Source organism: Aedes aegypti, chromosome 3 (genome assembly GCF_002204515.2).
Source record: "Aedes aegypti strain LVP_AGWG chromosome 3, AaegL5.0 Primary Assembly, whole genome shotgun sequence".
In the NCBI taxonomy this organism is placed as follows: Eukaryota; Metazoa; Arthropoda; class Insecta; order Diptera; family Culicidae; genus Aedes; species Aedes aegypti.
This window is the reverse complement of record NC_035109.1, coordinates 105,154,070-105,173,149: the sequence shown is the minus strand read 5'-3', so window position 1 is coordinate 105,173,149 and position 19,080 is coordinate 105,154,070. Positions and strand designations below refer to the sequence as shown.

The window sequence follows — 19,080 nt, the reverse complement described above, 5'->3', positions numbered from 1 at the left end:
TGGACTGTAATCCTATCAAGCACTGGGGAATCCCGTAGAGTTATGATTTACACTATGTGTGTGCCTATCAGCATGTGGCCGGCTTGGAAGCGCTTCATATCATATTCTTTCGATTGGTTCACAGTGAGCTCTTAAGGATGCGCAAAGAAGATGTCAGCCAATCATAACACATTCTTAGGGTTTCCCTATTTAGCTTGCTGTCTGTGCAATTGACCCCAAATTCAATTTGTAATAACTTTACGGAGTTTCAATCAATTTTCGATTTTTCTGCTGTTTTGGAAAGAAATTTAATTTAGTTTTACTGGCGGGGAGGGGTTATTGTGAAAAAAAATGAACAAATCATGCAAATGCACCAATGTGTGAAAAACTCACAATTCGATTCAATAATAAAAAAAGTAACAGTCCATCGAAGTTCTCTGGGGCCATGTTGGCCGCAGAAAACAGACAAAGGGTTTAAAGATAACTGAAGGAATGTATTTTGCCTCTGTGAATTAAATACATATGCTCCGGAAAAAAAAACTTGCAAACAAAGAACGAAGTTTGCTGAATTTGGAAACAAGGTTTTTTTCTAGATTCCCTGTTATCTACGAAATGTTCCGATGACGTTTCAGGAATTTCTCATGTACATTATTTGACGAACAAATTTGCAACTTTTTCGATTTCCCATGCAATATGATAAACTTTGGCGGGCTAGATCTCAGTTATTTATGTGCCGGATTGAGTAAAATTTTCACATTACGTCAAACATTACTTTGCAAAATATGGTAAAGGGTTTTTATAATAAAATCTTATAAATTATACTTTTCTTCTCTTGAATAGAACACGACTTATTCAGTTCGATATCAAACACTTTCTGACTAGATTTATTTCTCCTGTTCATCATTACAGTTCTATATTCCCTTTTCGTTAAACCTATCTCTTTTACTCTCTCTCTCATCTCTCTCTCACAAATCCTTATTTTACTTCCTATATTCGAAATCGGTATCTTCCTATTTTACCGAACATTATATTGAACTTGTATGCAACAACTCCTCATCCCTTTGAGAAAATTCCAAGATTGTTTTATTTAAAATATAATTTTGACTATTTACAATTATTTCATTAAATTCAACATCTCTGATAATTCATTCAATAATATACAAAAACTTTCTTTTGCTTTTTCTTAGTTCTTCTTTTGTTTTTTTTTCTGATAGGATTATGTTAATCCTCTGATACTTCATTTTCAAAATCGAATAGATTAAAATCATTTTCTTGAAATATTAACGAATCGGCAGGATAACCGTAAAACGATGAACTTGAATCAGACATATCATCTTCTTCACTTCTTCTTTCCCTTTTATTGTCTACTGCTAAATCTTCTTCCTCTTCTTCAACGTTGTCTTGTTGTAGTAAACAATCTGCTTGTGGTTGATCCTTTGTATCAACCAAACTCTCTTCTCGAAACACTACTTTTCGATCCATTCTCAAGTTTGATTCAGACTGCACTTTCAATTGACGCTTGTGCGCCCATAAAATTCTACCACCGAGGGAAATCTGTAAAATATGATCAGAGATCTGTTTTAGGAATTTTGCGGGAATCCATTTTCTAATATCAGTCTTGTTAGAGTTCTTGTAATAAATCAGGTCTTCAACCTTAAGCTTAGCAAAAGGATCAGATTTCTTATCCTTTTTAGTCTCGCATGCATGTAGGTTATCATCATAAAATTCGGTTAAGTTCTTTTAAAAACTAGATTTAGGAATATTCAAATCCAGTAGGGTTTTAGGTTTATATGAGAGTAATCGCTCAAAGGGGAATATGATATTTGCTCATCCGTATCCAAAACCCTAATTTCTCGATCCAAAAGGAACTTCTTTAATACGTCCTTGATCAAGCGAACTGTTCTCTCCGCTTGGCCGTTGCTTTCAGGGTGATATGAAGGGATCTTCATGACCCGGATGCCTTGTTTCTCAAAAAGGTAACAAAATTGCTTGAATTGAAAGGTGGTCCTCTATCGGCCACTAAAACATCCAGCAATCCAAAACGAGCGAATATACTCAGGAAAACCTTGATTACCTTTGTATGATCTGGACCATTTCTCATATATTCCAACTCAATCCATTTGGTAAAGCTGTCTACGACGACCAAAAACATCGTCCTCTCAAAATAAAATAAATCCGCATGTAGTCGACTAAATAGCTTTTTTGTAGGTACCGTAATCCGGGGTAACATTGATCATATTTTGGAATATTTCTTAAATATTTCATTTGAAAATTCTAATGTTGCAAGTTTTATATTTTCAAAACAAGTACTGCAATCAATAGCTCGTGACCATATACTGTATTTTGTTTGTTGAAAGATATGAGTATGTTTTAAAAAATGTGATTTGGGGTTACATTGATCACTTATGTAAACAACGTTCGGTAACATTGAAAATGTCGTTACTTACTTGAATCATGCCTTCTGAAGCCGAATATGATGGCCAAACGCTTACTAGTCATTTACTTTTTGAATTATTCTAAAATTAAAAACACCTCGAACCGCGGAATACGCCTAAAGGTAAGCATTTTCCTAAGGAAATTCTACATTCTTAACAGTAATTCGTTAATGTTGCCTAATTGAACATTCTTATGAAAGTTTTGGCAACGGAATCATTTTTGGCGATGCCATTTTTAGTAAGAATCCCATTTTCCTTGTTAAGATCGCTTGCACAACTTATGTGAGACATGAATATTCGGTAGTGTCATCCTTAACCATTGAAATCGTTGGTTCAAAAAGTTGTTAAATTTACGCATGAAGTAAATGCAATTTTCGAAAACATCTTAATTTTCATTAGCTCATGAATGTAAGAAGGAGAAGCGCAATTCATGCACTGGAAATATTTCATCAATACATATTGATACGAACATTTTACTAGATGGGTCATTCCGATCAATGTTACCCCGCTGATCAATGATACCCCGGATTACGGTATCCAACGAGAATAAGGTGCTGGTTTTGTTACTGCATTCATCTCATAACAAATGCTGCATGATTTTACATATTTTTCCACATCACCATTCATGCCAAACCAGTATACGGATCGCCTCGCAAGTGGTTTTATTTTGCTGATTCCCGAGTAATTGGAGTGTAACAATTTAAGTACTTTTTCTTTCATACTTACAGGGACAATTACTCGGTCTTGAAACAAAACACAACCGTCGATTTCCTCAAGATCTTAATGTAGAGAATATACATCCTTAAAACATTTATCCAGTCGATCTGGCCAACCATTGTGAAAAAAAAATAATTTTTTGAATGAAATCATCATTTGTGGTAGCTCTATTTATCTCGAGATAGTCCATATGAAATTCATCCGAAAAGTTTAAATTCTTTACCAACTCCACTACTAGATCCTTTGGAATTTCTTGAGCAAGCGGAAAACGATAGCAGAAGTCTGCATTTCCCATTTTAGATGCAGGTCTGTATATTATATCATAATCATAAATAGACATTTCCATGATATAACGTTGCAATCTTGTGACAGACATTGCATTTTTCCCTTCATTGCCGAAAATACCAATAAGCGGTAATTTATTATTTTATAATAAGCGGTATAATAATCGACCACGGTTTGATCGATGGACGGCACTTCTCCGACATAACCGACGTCAGAACCTATCGTGGCGTTAACATTGACTGCGACCACTGTGATGGTGAAACTGCGCCCAAAACTATCCATTATCAACGATGTACGGTACCGACGCCCGCCCCGGTACAATCTCGAGCGGCTGAAACAACCGAATGTCTCCAATGCGTACGCGCAGCATCTTGAGGCAGTGTTGCTGGATGAGGGCGAGCTCGATAGGGCCCCTCTTGAGGACTGCTGGAGGACAGTCAAAGCAGCCATTAACAACGTTGCCGAAAGCGTTGTCGGATATGTGGAACGGAGCTCAAGAAACGATTGGTTCGACGAGGCGTGCCAGGAGGTTTTAGAGGAGAAGAATGCAGCGTGGGCTACAATGCTGCAGCATGGTACGCGGCAAAACGTGCAAACAGCAAACCCGCCTATTCCGGGACAAAAAGCGCCGCCTGAAAGAGGTGGAATGCCAAGAGATGGAGCTCTATCAGAAGCTCAACACATCCCGCAAAAGCTTCGTGCCGCGAGCTGAGATGTGCTGGGATAAGGATGGGAGTATCTTGACGGACGGACGCGAGGTGATCGAAAGATGGAAGCAGCACTACGATGAACACCTGAATGGTGCCGAGAACACAGGCACAGAAGGTCAGGACAGCGAAAGCGATGGCTACATCAGCCCAGCGGACAGCGGAAACCAACCAGCTCCCACGATGGGGGAAGTTAAGGATGCCATTCAACAGCTCAAGAACAACAAGCCCGCTGGCAAGGATGGTATCGAAGCCGAACTCATCAAGATGGGCCCGAACAGGTTGGCCGCTTGTCTGCATCGGTTGATAGTCAGAATCTGGTAAACGGAACAGCTACCGGAGGATTGGAAGCAAGGCGTTATATGCCCTATCTACAAAAAGGGCGACAAACTGGAGTGTAAAAATTATCGTGCAATCACCATCCTAAACGCCGCCTACAAAGTAAATTAACATGCAATAATTTTTACCAACAAGACATTTTGTTAAATGATCAAACGCCAGTATATACTAAAAATTATCGACTCCCAGAAGTTCACCGTAAAGAAATAGACGAGCAAGTGAACAAATTATTAAAAGAAAACATTATTCGTCCTTCAATATCACCCTACAACTCACCAATATTGCTTGTGCCTAAGAAATCAAACGAAGGTACAAATAAAAATTGGAGACTTGTAGTTGATTTCAGGCGACTGAACAAAAATATTATTGCCGACAAATTTCCGCTCCCCAGAATCGACGATATTCTCGATCAACTGGGAAGAGCAAGGTATTTCACAACATTAGACCTAATGTCTGGTTTTCACCAGATAGAATTGAAGGATTCTTCAAAACATTACACAGCCTTCTCCACTTTGGACTAAATATTTCGCCTAATAGTTTTCAACGGATGATGACCATCGCGTTGAGTGGTCTTCCTCCGGAATGTGCTTTCCTTTATATAGAAGATATTATTATCGTTGGATGTACTCTAAAACATCATCTCTCAAACCTTGAAAAAGTTTTTCTAAAACTTCGAATATTCAATCTTAAGTTGAACCCATCGAAGTGTATGTTTTTTCGTAGTGATGTTACTTACCTTGGACATCACATATCTAGTGAGGGAATTCAACCCGATAAAGCGAAATTTTCAGCAATCCTTAATTACCCCGAACCGAAAAATGCAGATGATGTAAGACGATTTACTGCTTTCTGTAATTATTACAGAAGGTTTATTCCATATTTTTCCGAAATAACTGCTCCCTTGAACAAACTTTTACGAAAAGATGTAAAATTTGAGTGGAATGAAAACTGCAAAAAGGCATTTGACTATTTAAAACAAAAGCTTTTGTCACCTACAATTTTGAAATATCCAAATTACAACGAAAAATTTATTCTTAGCACAGATGCCTCCAAAATTGCATGTGGTGCTGTTTTAGCTCAACTTCATGGTGACATAGAATTACCAGTAGCTTATGCTAGCAAAACTTTTACAAAAGGTGAGAGTAACAAATCCACCATTGAACAAGAGTTGACTGCAATTCATTGGGCAATCAACTATTTCCGACCATACTTGTATGGCAGACGTTTTACGGTGAAAACCGATCACCGCCCACTTGTTTACCTATTTTCGATGAAAAATCCGAATTCAAAACTGACCAGAATGAGAGTAGATTTAGAGGAGTTTACCTTTGATGTCGAACATATCAGCGGAAAACAGAACGTTGGCGCCGACGCTCTATCCCGCGTAATGATTGACTCTGAAGAACTCAAAAATCTCTCCGTACTGCCAATTCAAACTAGGTCCATGACTAGACAGAAAAACAACCAAAATGATAATGACACACAAACTAATTCATCTGCTACTGAGATTGATCACCTCAAAGCTTATGAATCAGTAAACAACCTTGACGCATTTAACATGCCGAAAGTAATATTTGAAGTAAACGACAATAGTCTAAATTTACGAATTTTGACTAAAACCCTGAAAAGGATCCTTGCACGCGAGCAATTATCCTACAAAAGTGGAAATATTAATTTACAAGAATTTCTGCAGACACTTGATAAAATGGCCGCCAAAATGAATTTGAAAACGCTAGCAATGAAAAACGATGATAAAATTTTTACAATGATTCCTCGCCAAATATTTAAAAAAGCATGCAACGAAGTACTTAAAAATTTGACAATTATCATCTACCACCCAGCTCAAATCGTAAATGATGAGGAAATTATACACAAAATAATCTCTGAAAACCATGACACACCTACGGGAGGTCACATTGATACAACCAGATTATTCAACCGATTACGATCTAAATATTATTGGCACAACATGAAACACATCATAGCAAACTTTGTCAAACGATGTGTGAAATGTAGCCAAAATAAACATAAAACAAAAACAAAAGAATCTAAATACTAAATCTAGGAATGGAAATAGATACGCATTAACAATTCAGTGTGATCTATCCAAATACATAATTGCAGCCCCACTACCAGATAAACAAGCAAACACGTTAGCAAAAGCTCTAGTAGAAAATTGCATTCTTAAATACGGTTGTCCGAATACAATCAAATCAGATTTGGGTACCGAGTATAAGAACGAGATTTTCGAAAACGTATGCAAACTGTTAGCAATACAACAAAAATTCTCTACAGCTTATCACCCCGAGACAATAGGTAGCCTCGAAAGGAACCATCGTTGTCTCAACGAGTACCTTAGAAGCTTCATTAATGAAAACCAAGATGATTGGGATTCATGGCTTAACTATTATACTTTCTGCTACAATACTACACCACACACAGACCATTCTTATAGCCCTTTCGAACTAGTTTTCGGAAAACAAGCAAACATACCGAGCGAATTTTCTAATGCAACAATAATAGATCCAGTGTATAATCACGAATCTTACCTATTCGAACTTAAATACAAAATGCAACAGGCTTCAATCAAAGCAAAAACATTGTTAGAAAAATCAAAATCAATAAGAAATCAAAGCCACAAACCAAAAGAAAATCCAATAGTAGTAGCGATAGGAGATCAAGTTTGGTTAAAAAAGGAGAATAGGAGAAAACTAGACCCAGTCTATTCTGGTCCATTCGAAATTGTACAAATTATACATCCAAACGTTAAAATTAGGAATATAATCAACCACGATGAACAAATAGTTCATAAAAATCGAATAATTCAAAATAAAATATAATTCATACTTAACTATAAATTTACATTTTTCAGCTCAAACACAATATTATATAAAAAATTTAGGAATGATTATACCATGTAAAACCATTCTTCTCGAAAGGGGAGGATGAGCTAGAAACTAAGAAAAACAAAATTTAAAATACAAACCATAAATCCGTAATTCAAGAATTTTGTGAAAGGTATTTGAAGTCAGAAGAAAAATGATCTTCAATAATTTTTCCCAAACGGTGGTGGTGTAACATGTGTATCGCACATGTGTGCAAACCCTCTTCATTTCCAGCAGATCGCAACCCGTGCGTCATGCTGAGACCCAATAAGTCAGCAACCCATTGAGCCGATGGCCGTTGCATTTGCATAAGCACTTTCTCATGAAAGTGTCGTTTTACCGGGTCAATAATTTATGACTGTACCCGACTGTTTCCAAGCTACACGTCGCGCGGCAGTGCCGACTGTGTGGTCTCTCTTTTGCTCTCTCTCAATCAGTGCATTGATCACTGATTGGTCCGTCTTTACATAATGACTTCAGGTACCTTCAGTACATACAGCTTAGGTTAAGTCAAGACCTACAATAAAGAATTATTCTGGTTCTAACGACCGAACAGTGCAGTCTTTTCAATGAAGATATCAAGCCTTAATTGAAAGTAATAATATTAAGTTTACAGCTATCCCAGATTCTCTTCCGTCGTCTATCACCTATAGCAAACGAGTTTAAAGTTTAAAGTTTTAAGTTTGTATTAAAAGAGCATCTTATCAGCTCCTATTAGGGCAAAATTTTTATTCAGCTGTCATTATCATTAAACCAAGGGACTGGCAGCACTATACCAACCAACACAATGTTTCCGTAGCCAGCATTACGAGGCTCAAGTCAAAGGCCCAAGCTGACAGCCAACCTCAAAGCAGTGTTGCATAGTTTTGATGCTGGCTACGGAAGCATCACAATCTGACAGTCCCTTGAATTAAACAATAATTAAACATGCAACATTAAACATTTGTGGCTCTGAATTGTTAGTTGGGTATTGTTCCTTAAGCACGTTTACTCCAATCTGTGATTTAGTTTTTAGGTTAGGAACAGTATAACAATTTAATTTTAGTGTAACTTACTTCTTCTGTGTTATAAACTGTGATACTTTTAGATTTAGGCAGAATTTTAAGAATACGTGATTAGATTTTTAGCAACTATAGAAATAAAGAATAAATTTTAACATCAAATTCAATCGACAATTAATTTTTCTCCTTACGCAACTCCTGATCGATTCCAGTTCACAAATGATAATGAGTGCAGTTTCACATTGACAGGTTTTGATGACAACTCAGTCAGTATGCGTTCACCCAGCAGTGCTCCCAGTTGGTAACAATCTGTTTCAGCGCCGGAACCATTAGTTCGGACACAAATGCCAGACAAGCCCTGGGCTCATATCGCTGTTGGTTTTATGGGACAGCTTCCTTCCGGCCATAACAATGTGGCCGTGTGGATTATTTCAGTCAGAGAGCAAGCAGGACACTTAAGAAGCGGCTTCATATAAGTCAGGAAACGTTGAACAGTGATTGGAAGTGGGATTTACGAATGTACCTTTTAATGTACAATACCACACCATCCTCGACAACGGGAGTGGCGCCATCAGCATTGATGTTTGGAAGGGTATTAAAGGACAAACCTCCTGATCTTCCTTCGTTGGGAAACAGATTAATCGAAGATATTAAAAACATACTGAACCTCAAGAACAACCAGCAATGTCGAAGACAAAGGAAACTATTGACTCAAGAAGTGTACGGCCACAACGAGATTCTAGACGACCAGAATATTTGAATGATTATATTTAAGTTATATTTAATTCATAATATTGATGAAAGAGAGGAAATGTAGTATCGGTGATGACGACTTCCTATGTGTGTAGAGGGATTACGATTGTTTAAATTGTTTCAATCAAAGCGGTCGGAAAATATATTCAGTCTCTTCTTAGATTGTAATTCTGGCAAACGGTTGTGTTTTATTTTACTCTCCGACAGTACATACAATTATGTGAAGGTTTCAGGCGAGCATTCCAGTTTGTTCAAATCCTGCCGGATACTACGTCAAGGTGATGGACTTTCGTGCCTGTTTTGCAATATTGTGCTGGAAGGTGTTATTTGGAGAGCTGGGCTTAACAGTCGGGTACGATTTCCACGAGATCCAGTCAATTTGTTTGCTTCGCGGATGATATGGACATTGTCGGCCGAACATTTGAAAAGGTGACAAACCTGTACACCCGCCTAAAACGCAAGGCAGCGAAAGTTGGGCTGGTGATGAATGCGACCACGACAAAGTACATGCTAGTTGACGAGCGCGACAGGGCTCCCCTAATTAGCAGTGTTACGATAGACGGGGCTACGTTCGAGGTGGTCGACGAGTTCGTCTACCCTGGATCCTTGCTGACGGCTGACAATAACGTTAGCCGTGAACTACGGAGGCGCATCAGCAGTGAAATTCGGGGCTACGATGGCCTCCACAAGAAGTTGCGGTCAAAAATTATTCTCACCCGCACCAAATGTACCATGTACAAAAGGCTCAAAAGGCCGGTAATGCTCTACGGGCATGAAACTGGACGCCGCTCGAAGACGATTTGCAAGCACTTGGAGTTTTCGAATGTCGGGTGACTAGGATGATCTTCGGCGGAGTGCAGGAAAACGGTGTGTGGCATCGAAGGATGAACCACGGGCTCGCCCAACTCTACGGCGAACCTAGTGGCCAAAGGTGGAAGGATTGGATGTGCAGGGCAAATGCCGGATAGCAACCCAGCAAAGATGGTGTTCGCTTCGAATCCGGTTGGTACAAGAAGGCGTGAAGCGCAGCGGGCTAGGTGGGCGGATCAAGTACGCATCGATTTGGCAAGCGTGTAACGCTTGTAGATCTGAAGGCCTAATCCCACGGAATTCTTTTCTCACCTAGATTACCAAATAAAATTTGCATACATCTGACATAGCTTTACACGTGATTTGTCAATCAAGTCTTGTTTGCCGTCTTTTTATTATATATTTAAGAAACGAAATTAATTTCTCGGGCTTGAATCAATTTACCTAAAAAAATTCAATTTACGTAAAATTCTTCACGCGAACTCCCCATCCATAACGTAAAAGCACAATACATCTGTTTTAGAAATTGAAAACAATTCACTCCAAATTTCGCTCAATCCAGTCAACATATTTTGCCACCGCAGTGTATATACCCGGGACTCCTTTGATTCCGCACTGGTTGGAGCCGAAGCTAACAATACCGTACAGGAAGTTCGCCGTCTGCTCTAACTTCGTCAAAGGACCTCCTGAGTCACCACTGCAGGTATCCTGCCCGCGAGTACCTCCGGCGCATAGTTGTGTGTCCCTCAGAACAATTCCCGCCGAACGATACACATTGGCGCAGCTCTTACGGTCCCTCACTTCCAGTTGAACCTTAAGCTTGACATTGCTGGACCGACCGGACTCCGTACGACCCCATCCTGCTGCATACGCTTTAGAGCCCACGACGTTCCGAGAACGCGGTATTTCATCGATTGGCAAACATATCGGAGAGACAAAAGCCGACATGTGAACGTCTCGAGTCAACCGAATCAAGGCAATGTCGTTATGCGACGAAGTGTCCTCCGGATCGTAGTCTTCGTGCATGATGATCTTCTCGATGTCCACATCGAGTGGTGCATCTGCGCATACATCTTCTTCATCTTCGTCGCAATCGATCTCCTGGTCAATGTCCCACTCGCCCAAGCGAACGCTAAACCTGAAGAACATAAGGGATTCGTTTATATTAGGAAATCTTTCGAAAAGTCAATTATACAAGCCTTACGGTTTTGACGAGTTCCGACGATCCTCTACGCAATGGGCAGCCGTTACCAGGTAGCGAGAGTTGATCAAAGAAGCTCCGCAGTGGAAACTGGTGCTGCCATTCGGGTGACGATAGTTGATCAAAGCGATCCAGGGAAACTCATCCAAGGCCGTTTTCTGCTCTCCGAAGATACGATTGCTCATATCTGCTCCGCAGTTTGGGGGCTTTGGGAGGGTGTACTTTGGGACGGTACTCGCACAACAAACCTTAGAATAAAATTCGCAGGCATCAGGTTTCAGTATGATACCAGTACACGTTGGTCCACGGGACGAACTTAAGTGGAATAAATTAACAATGCTTTCTCAAAATATACTTTTTTAAGCCTTACATTCAAGGAGATAAAGGAGAAATTATTAGTGCGCATCGTACCCTTGTGCTGTGCGTACACAAATCGTTTCTGTTCTCGGAAGTTTTTAAAAACTACCTAAAGCAATAAAACAGTACTTCTCAGTGCAACAAAAACAGTATTTTTCAGCGATATATATTTTCTGCCTATTGATCCCTTTCCGATCCTTGTTTGGACCCGTGCCTTCGATTTTTCGTTGGACCCGTTAGCAAAAGCTAGCGGTGGTAATCCTTCTTGAACACTGTCTTGGGAAAAATCTCTTAACAGATCACGTCTTCTTTCGTCATGCTCAGTAGCGCCATCTGGTGTAAGAATTCCGAATCAAATAGATCTTCACATGTTAGTTCTTGAACTACTGAACAACTTTGCCGAAAACACCATCATGTAAAAAAATCTAGATTCTGAGATATTTGCGTTCGAAATGTAGCATTGCGAAATGTCCACTTCATCGATTCCCTCGGGACACAATCCGATGGCCACTGAAGGGTGAGGAAGTTTTCAAAGTTTTATTTGTCCACTGACCAATCGGTACCGTTGAACTGAAGAAATTTGCCGGAGACATCAATATTCAATCTTGCCTAGTTTTAGATTTATAATCAAAATTGCTCTGCATGTACCCAGTACACGACGCAACCGCTAGTGTAACTTTTTTTGAGCGACTGACGGAAGTTTAACAACAGCCCTTTTGCGTCAGCTCAAAAATTCACGCTCGGAAAATTTTAGCAAGAAATGCTGTGAAATCGGAACATAATAAATGCTCATAGAGACTTATATTTGTGGATATTCATATTTTGTAATATCAGAAACATGAGGTGGTAATAAATTATCCTAATCGTGTTTGTGAATTTTGACAGTCACATTTTAGTGGTATGAATTCAAGTGGAATTTTTTATAGGTGTTCGAAACGATAAAAGCGAGAATGAGTAATTTCGATAACAGGCAGTCCATCACACAGTACGAATCCGCTCTGTCATGGATCAATGCAGAAAAATTACTCCTGCACATCTCAAATTCAAAGTGCTGTCTTATACCAACACGTTAGGCATCGACAGAGATTTGAGTTGTACCCAAAAAACAGGAATATTTTGCAAAGAATGGTGGTCCACACCAACAAACAGTTCGGATCCAACCAAATTTTACGTGTAACAAATTTCATTCATTACAACAAATCTGAAGGCTATTATACTAGATATTGAAAAAGCATTCGACAGTGTTTGGCATGAAGGCATGACAGTAAACTTAACACACTTCAATTTTCCAACATGCAGTTGTATTCAGAATAATAGTAGTGAAAACTGATTTTCATACAAAATGCATGCTGTATCTTTGTTTTCCTAAGAACAATCGGCATGAAATTTTGGCAGAGAACTAGAAATATCCTTAATTCTATTATCACAAAAAATTGAAATTTTCCACAGTACCGGTTAAAAAGTCAAGCACACAGTGAAATCCCTCAGAATAATAGTTGTATTGACTTTACGACGAGATCACAAATTATGCGAGATTTATATTGCGCTATATATTGAAATAAAAAAGAGTTGGTGTTTGAGATTCACGGGTTATGCACTTTGACGATTAGAACACTTTTGCATATAACGTGCCTAGATCATACAAGCAAATGCTCAGAAAACACCCAATCACTATCTCCTATATTGTTTAAGCTATCATTTTATTCCACTTAATTTCGTTCCGTGGACCATTGGGGCCTTGTGGACACTTACCAAAGCTTTCTTCTCAGCAGATACTCCACATCGGCTTTGCTCAATGAATTGACTCTCGTCGTGCGTAACGATAGCTTTTTCGTAAATCTTCATTAGCGGTTCACAATCGCGAACATTGATGCATCGGCCGGGAAGTCCAGAAGGATCCAGGCATGAGTCATTTTCGTCTAAAAATATGTTTGTTTTCCTTTTGTTCGTGAATGACTTAAAAGAAAGTGGCTCGATCACTACACTCACCAAATGCGATTCCAGATGTTATAATCCCGAAAATGATTAGACCGATATGCAATGTTTCGATTCGATGCATTACGGGGATTACCTGTTATCTGATATGAGTTTCTTTATATACCGTTTTAGAAATTATAATTTCAAAACACGTCTACTTTGTTGCTATCCGAATCACTGAATGACTTTCTTCACTTGCTAACAGAGACAGATAACGTATAGCTCCTCAGCTATAGCGGCATCCATCAATGTATTGCATGTTCGTTCAGCTTATTAAAGTACTCAATGTCATTGCAAGATTATGCCATGCAACCAAAAATTGAATTTCATCTAATGCTAAGACGATAATCAGAATTTGACACATTTTGTTGAATCACATGAGTCCTAATACTGAACTTAATCCTTATTCATAGATACCGTAAAACGAGGAGACATTGATCAACAGTGGTCGGGATTTCGCCTGTAAAATGAAGTTCGAATATCGATGGAATATTTTCTCTGCATGAATGAAGCTCCATGGTCTTTTTATTTTGATTAAGTAATAACGTTCCGTTTTACGGTAAGCATTCTTAACCCTTTGGACGACTTTGTTTCACATTTTAGATTCATTCAGTGCGCTTCGTATCTTCGTGCTATGCGTACACGAATTCTCTCTGCTCTTGGAAGTTTTCTTAGAAAATACCTAAAGCAAAAAACAGTAATTTTCAGTGCTAAAATTAAAAACCGTACTTTTCAGTACTATTTTTTCTACTATTGATCCTTTTACGACCCTTGTTTGGACCCGTGCCTTCGATTTTTCGTTGGACCCGTTGGCGAAAGCTAGCAAAAGCTTGGACACCGTCTTAAGAAAAAACCTCAAAGGAGGTCTCGCCTTATTTCGTTTATTCACTAAACATGGTTGCAACTACGAACAAAAGGAAGGGTGAATCTCTGAATTCACAACTTCCTTCGAAAAAAGTGGGATTTAAAAGTGTCACTAAACGTGGCAAGAATGGAAGAAAGGACGTTTCCCCGGAATGCGAACTTTCTTCCAAGGGTGAAATGAATAATTGTATCGAAATGAGCAATCAGTTCGATGCTCTAGACAAATTTTCTGAACACCAAATCGAAGCAGTCTCTGACCCAGGCTCTTTGATTCAAGTGAGGAAGCAAAGAGTGCCGCCTATCGTGGTCAGTTGTTCCGAATTTGGGGGGATTTAGGCATGAGATCTTGAACTCCATTAGGGGAATCAAGGTTTCCTTCCAAATCGCAAAGAAAGGAGACTGTCGCGTTTTTCCTGAAACTCTTAAAGATCGCGAACTTCTTCTCAAACATCTTGAAGAGAAGAAGCAAAAATGTTTTACTTGAGACGACAAAACTGAACGTTTGTTCAAAGTTGTCTTGAAAGGTCTCTCAAGTGACTATAAGTCACGTGAAGAGATCAAAAATGGAATAAATGATTTTCTTGGATTTTCCCCAGTCCAAGTAATCATTATGAAAAAGAGAACCCAATTTGGCATTGTTTGGAAAAGGCTTTCTCAAGAATATTGTTTAGTTCACTTTAACAAAAAAAAACTATATAATATTAAAGCTTTAGAAAAAGCAAAACTTATATTCGATGTCCGTGTGACATGGGACCATTTCCAGAAACCTGGAGGAAATTACCAGAACCCCACTCAGTGCCGTCGGTGCCAAAAATGGGGTCATGGTACAAAAACTTGTCGCATGGATGCTAAATGCATGATTTGCGGAGGTTCTTCTCACGCCAAGGACGCCTGTCCAGTGAAGGAAGATACCACCAAGTTTATATGCTCTAATTGCGGGGCCAATCATAAGTCAAATTTTTGGAATTGCCCTTCAAGCAAAAGAGTCATTGAGGCTCGTGCCAGGCAGATGAAAGATAATATCCGTTACGATAATGGTCGTTTCCGGAATGTCCCTGTTAGAGTATCGAACAATACTCATTTTTCATTTAACGATCGCTTGATTAGGAATCATTCCCATCAGGAAGATCATAATCATGCTCATTCACAAACTAATTGTAATACGACGGGTAGTCGTTCGAATCATTTAAATTCGAATGTATCTACCCACGGTCAATCCTTTGCCGATCTCGTAGCAGGTTATTAAAACTCCTCCCCTATTCGTACTATGAGTACCCATTCTACTTGTTTCAAATCAAATGGAAAAAAAAACTACCGCCACAGGTAACATCTACTTCGCCTCTTCGTCTACCGAAAATTCTAATGGGAAATCATCAGATAATGTACCCACTTCAAGTGATATGTCTGCCTCTGATTTTAAATTTTCTAACTGAACAATTGAATCTAATGCTTGATGCAATGTTCAAAGCCACCACTGTGGTCGAAGCAGTCCAAATAGGTGTAAAATTTACTAATCAAATTGTTATTGGGTTACGTTTTTCTAATGGATTCAAATAATAATTGATATATTTTAAATTGGAATGCTCGTTCTCTGAATGGAAAAGAGGGCGAGCTGTTTAATATTCTTACAGCTAATAATGTGCATTGAGCAGTTATTACTGCAACATATTTAAAACCTGGATCCAAACTAAAATTAAGAAACTAACTTTTTTGTTTAACGTAATGATCGACTTGATGGGGCATGTGGGGGAGTTGCAACCACCATTGATAGGTGTATAAAATATCACCTGTTTTCGTCATTTGAAACTAAAGTTTTTGAAACTTTAGGTGTTTTAGTAAAAATACTTTCATAGCTGCCTATTTGCCTTTTCAATGCTCTGGACAGCAAGTTAATTTGCTCCAAACTGACTTGCGAAAATTGACTCGAAATAAGTCCAAATTTTTTGTCATTGGTGACTCTAACGCCAAACATCGGTCATGGAACAATTCTCAAAATAATTCCAGCGGCAGAATTTTATTTGATGAGTGCTCTTCAGGATATTTCTCAATTCAATACCCTGTTAGCCCTACATGATTTTCCTCTTCTAGAAATCCATCAACGATTGACTTGGTTTTAACGGACTCTAGTCGTGTTTGTAGCCAATTAGTTACTCATGCTGATTTTGATTCTGATCATGTTCCTGTTACATTTCAAATATCCCATGATTCTCAATCCTATCAGCGCCACTTTCAATTATTTTCGAGCCGACTGGAATACATGTGAAACGTATATTGACTCTTACCCTTTAACTTTAACAAATTCCATTATTGAAGCCAGGAGCATTGCAATTCCAAAATGTGAAGTAAAATTTGAATCCGTGATTATAGACAATGATCTTTAACTCTAGATCCCTCTTTAAAACGTAAGGAGAAGGCAATTTGCACTTGCGATCCTGCTATGAAAATTATATGGCAGGATTTGCAGAAAGAAATCAAGAAACGTTTTGCACAATTAAGAAACAAAAATTTTGAAAATAAGATTTCTCAATTGAACCCTAGCTCTGAGCTTATCTAAAATCTTGAAAAAACCTCAGAAGCCAATACCGGCGTTGAAAGAGGAAAACAAATTATTACTAACAAATTGCGAAAAAGCTCAAAAACTTTCTATGCAGTTTGAAAGCGCGCACAATTTTAATTTAGGATTTACTAGTCCAATAGAAAATCAAGTTACTCAGGACTTCGAAAATATTCTCAATCAAGAGAACGTTTTCGAAAATGCCTGGGATACTGATTTGGAAGAAGTGAGAACTTTTATTAAAAAATTCAAAAATATGAAAGATCCTGGAGATGATGGAATTTTCTACATCCACATCAAGAAACTTCCAGAAAGTAGCATATCATTTTTAGTTGATATATTTAATAAATGTTTTCAATTAGCATATTTTCCTGATAAATGGAAAAATGCTAAGGTTGTTCCAATTTTAAAACCAGACAAAAATCGCGCAGAAGCTTCTAGCTATCGTCCAATCAGTTTGCTTCCCTCCATCAGTAAACCTGAGTTACCTCAGGGATGTAAAAAATCTTTGTTTGCGGATGACACAGGTCTCTCCGCCAAAGGATGAAGTCTGCGTGTCATCTGTAGTCGATTGCAAAACAGTTTGGACATTTTTTCTTCATACTTGCAAAAATGGAAGATTTCTACTAATGCTTCCAAAACTCAACTAATAATATTCCCACATAAACCAAAAGCTTTTTATTTGAAACCTTCAAGTAGACATGTTGTCACGATGAGAGGGGTTCCAATAAATTGGTCAGATGAAGTTAAGTATCTAGGGCTCATGCTAGATAAGAATTTAACTTTCAAAAATCACATTGAGGGCATTCAAGCCAAATATAATAAATATGTACAATGTCTCTATCCCCTTAGTAATAGAAAATCAAATTTTTGTCTTAAGAACAAGCTTTTGATATTTAAACAAATTTTCAGGCCAGCCATGTTGTATGCTGTACCAATATGGACCAGCTATTGTAATACCAGGAAGAAAGCTCTGCAGATAATTCAAAATAAAATTTTGAAAATGATTCTGAGGCTTCCTCCTTGGTATATAGCAATGAGTTACATAGAATATCCTATGTTGAAACATTGGAACAAATGTCAAATAAAATAATTAATAATTTCAGGCAAAAATCGTTACAATATTCCATTGCCACGATTAATGCGTTATATATTTAGGTTAAGTTAGGTTAAGTAAATTGAAAACGTGTGTTTTTCTCTTATAAGCAGGTGAAATCAACTCACATGTAAAAATCTGAACTGCTACGGCAAACGAAATGTTATATGTTGTTAACAAAATGTTAGTAAAATCTTAAATTTGTTTTACCAAATTAGGATGATAGTGTTATCTTATAACACAGAACACCTAGGTATAAGAAATGAATGTAATGTTTGGAATGATACTAATAAAAAAAATGGGATTCATTTTTGAATAAATCTAAAGCAACACTAGGCCATAGGAGCATTTTTCTGTGGAAAATGCAGATACATCTTCTCTGAGAAATGGCAAAACATATATTCCTAATTGAATCTTGTTTAATTGTTCATGGAAATCTTGTGGAATATTAGCAGGAATGATCATAGTAACCTGGAAGAAAATAATGCTACCAGTTAGATTTTTTTTTGTAGAAAGTCAGGATTAATCAATTATGAATGAACACAATTGGATGATATTTTAAACTAATAATAAGAATTGTGCAATAAGCTGAGGACTGTCAAGTTAAAATTTTCATAAAAATGATCTGTGTATGCCTAGAAGTGTGCGATTATTACTAAGTAACGCTCATGAATGGTATACATTTATATGTGTGAACATATTTTTCAAGGCTTTTCAATGTCTAATTATTTATTCGTTTGCTAAGGGCAGTGCTTTGGAAAGCCCAAGCAATCCGGTTAGTTTGTTTGCCGTAGAGCCGGAGAAGTGTCCGGTCTACGTTGTACGAGTGCAAAAAGATATTCGTGTTCAGTCGAGGATGGATCACAAACTGGTGAGCTTGTTTCATGCTTATGATTACACATTTGTATCGAGGCAACGTTACGTTTTTGTATTTTTCAAACAAACTATGGATGGTTCGTCAGAATAAACTTCCATATATATAGCTTTCTTTTCTTGTCATTACTAAAATAGCCTTTGAACTGTTCGACATTTTAAATATCAATGTATTTTCTCAATTTTCAATCTTAAAATATATTCTTACCGCGAGACTGAATGCAAAAATTCCAAAAACACCCTTCCC

The 19,080-nt window shown here is 37.9% G+C and overlaps 1 protein-coding gene across 1 annotated transcript; it reads right to left on the bottom strand.

Annotated features, from left to right (window-relative positions):
• Positions 1-10,241: 10,241 nt before the first annotated feature.
• Positions 10,242-13,827, bottom strand: LOC5563550 (serine protease easter). Its single transcript, XM_001647814.3, has 4 exons — positions 13,459-13,827; positions 13,222-13,388; positions 11,116-11,360; positions 10,242-11,049 (listed from the first exon to the last, which is right to left on the bottom strand). The coding sequence occupies exons 1-4, from the start codon at positions 13,526-13,528 to the stop codon at positions 10,449-10,451; spliced, it is 1,083 nt and encodes a 360-aa protein (XP_001647864.2). The 5' UTR covers positions 13,529-13,827; the 3' UTR covers positions 10,242-10,448.
• Positions 13,828-19,080: the final 5,253 nt, after the last annotated feature.

Excerpts from the sequence above, each read along its gene's own strand:
- LOC5563550 (XM_001647814.3), bottom strand. The coding sequence starts at position 13,528 with ATGCATCGAATCGAAACATTGCATATCGGTCTAATCATTTTCGGGATT. Across the intron at positions 11,361-13,221 it reads CTGCTGAGAAGAAAGCTTTG|GTTTGTTGTGCGAGTACCGT; the intron begins GTAAGTGTCCAC and ends TTTTATTCTAAG. Across the intron at positions 11,050-11,115 it reads CGTCGGAACTCGTCAAAACC|GTTTAGCGTTCGCTTGGGCG; the intron begins GTAAGGCTTGTA and ends TATGTTCTTCAG.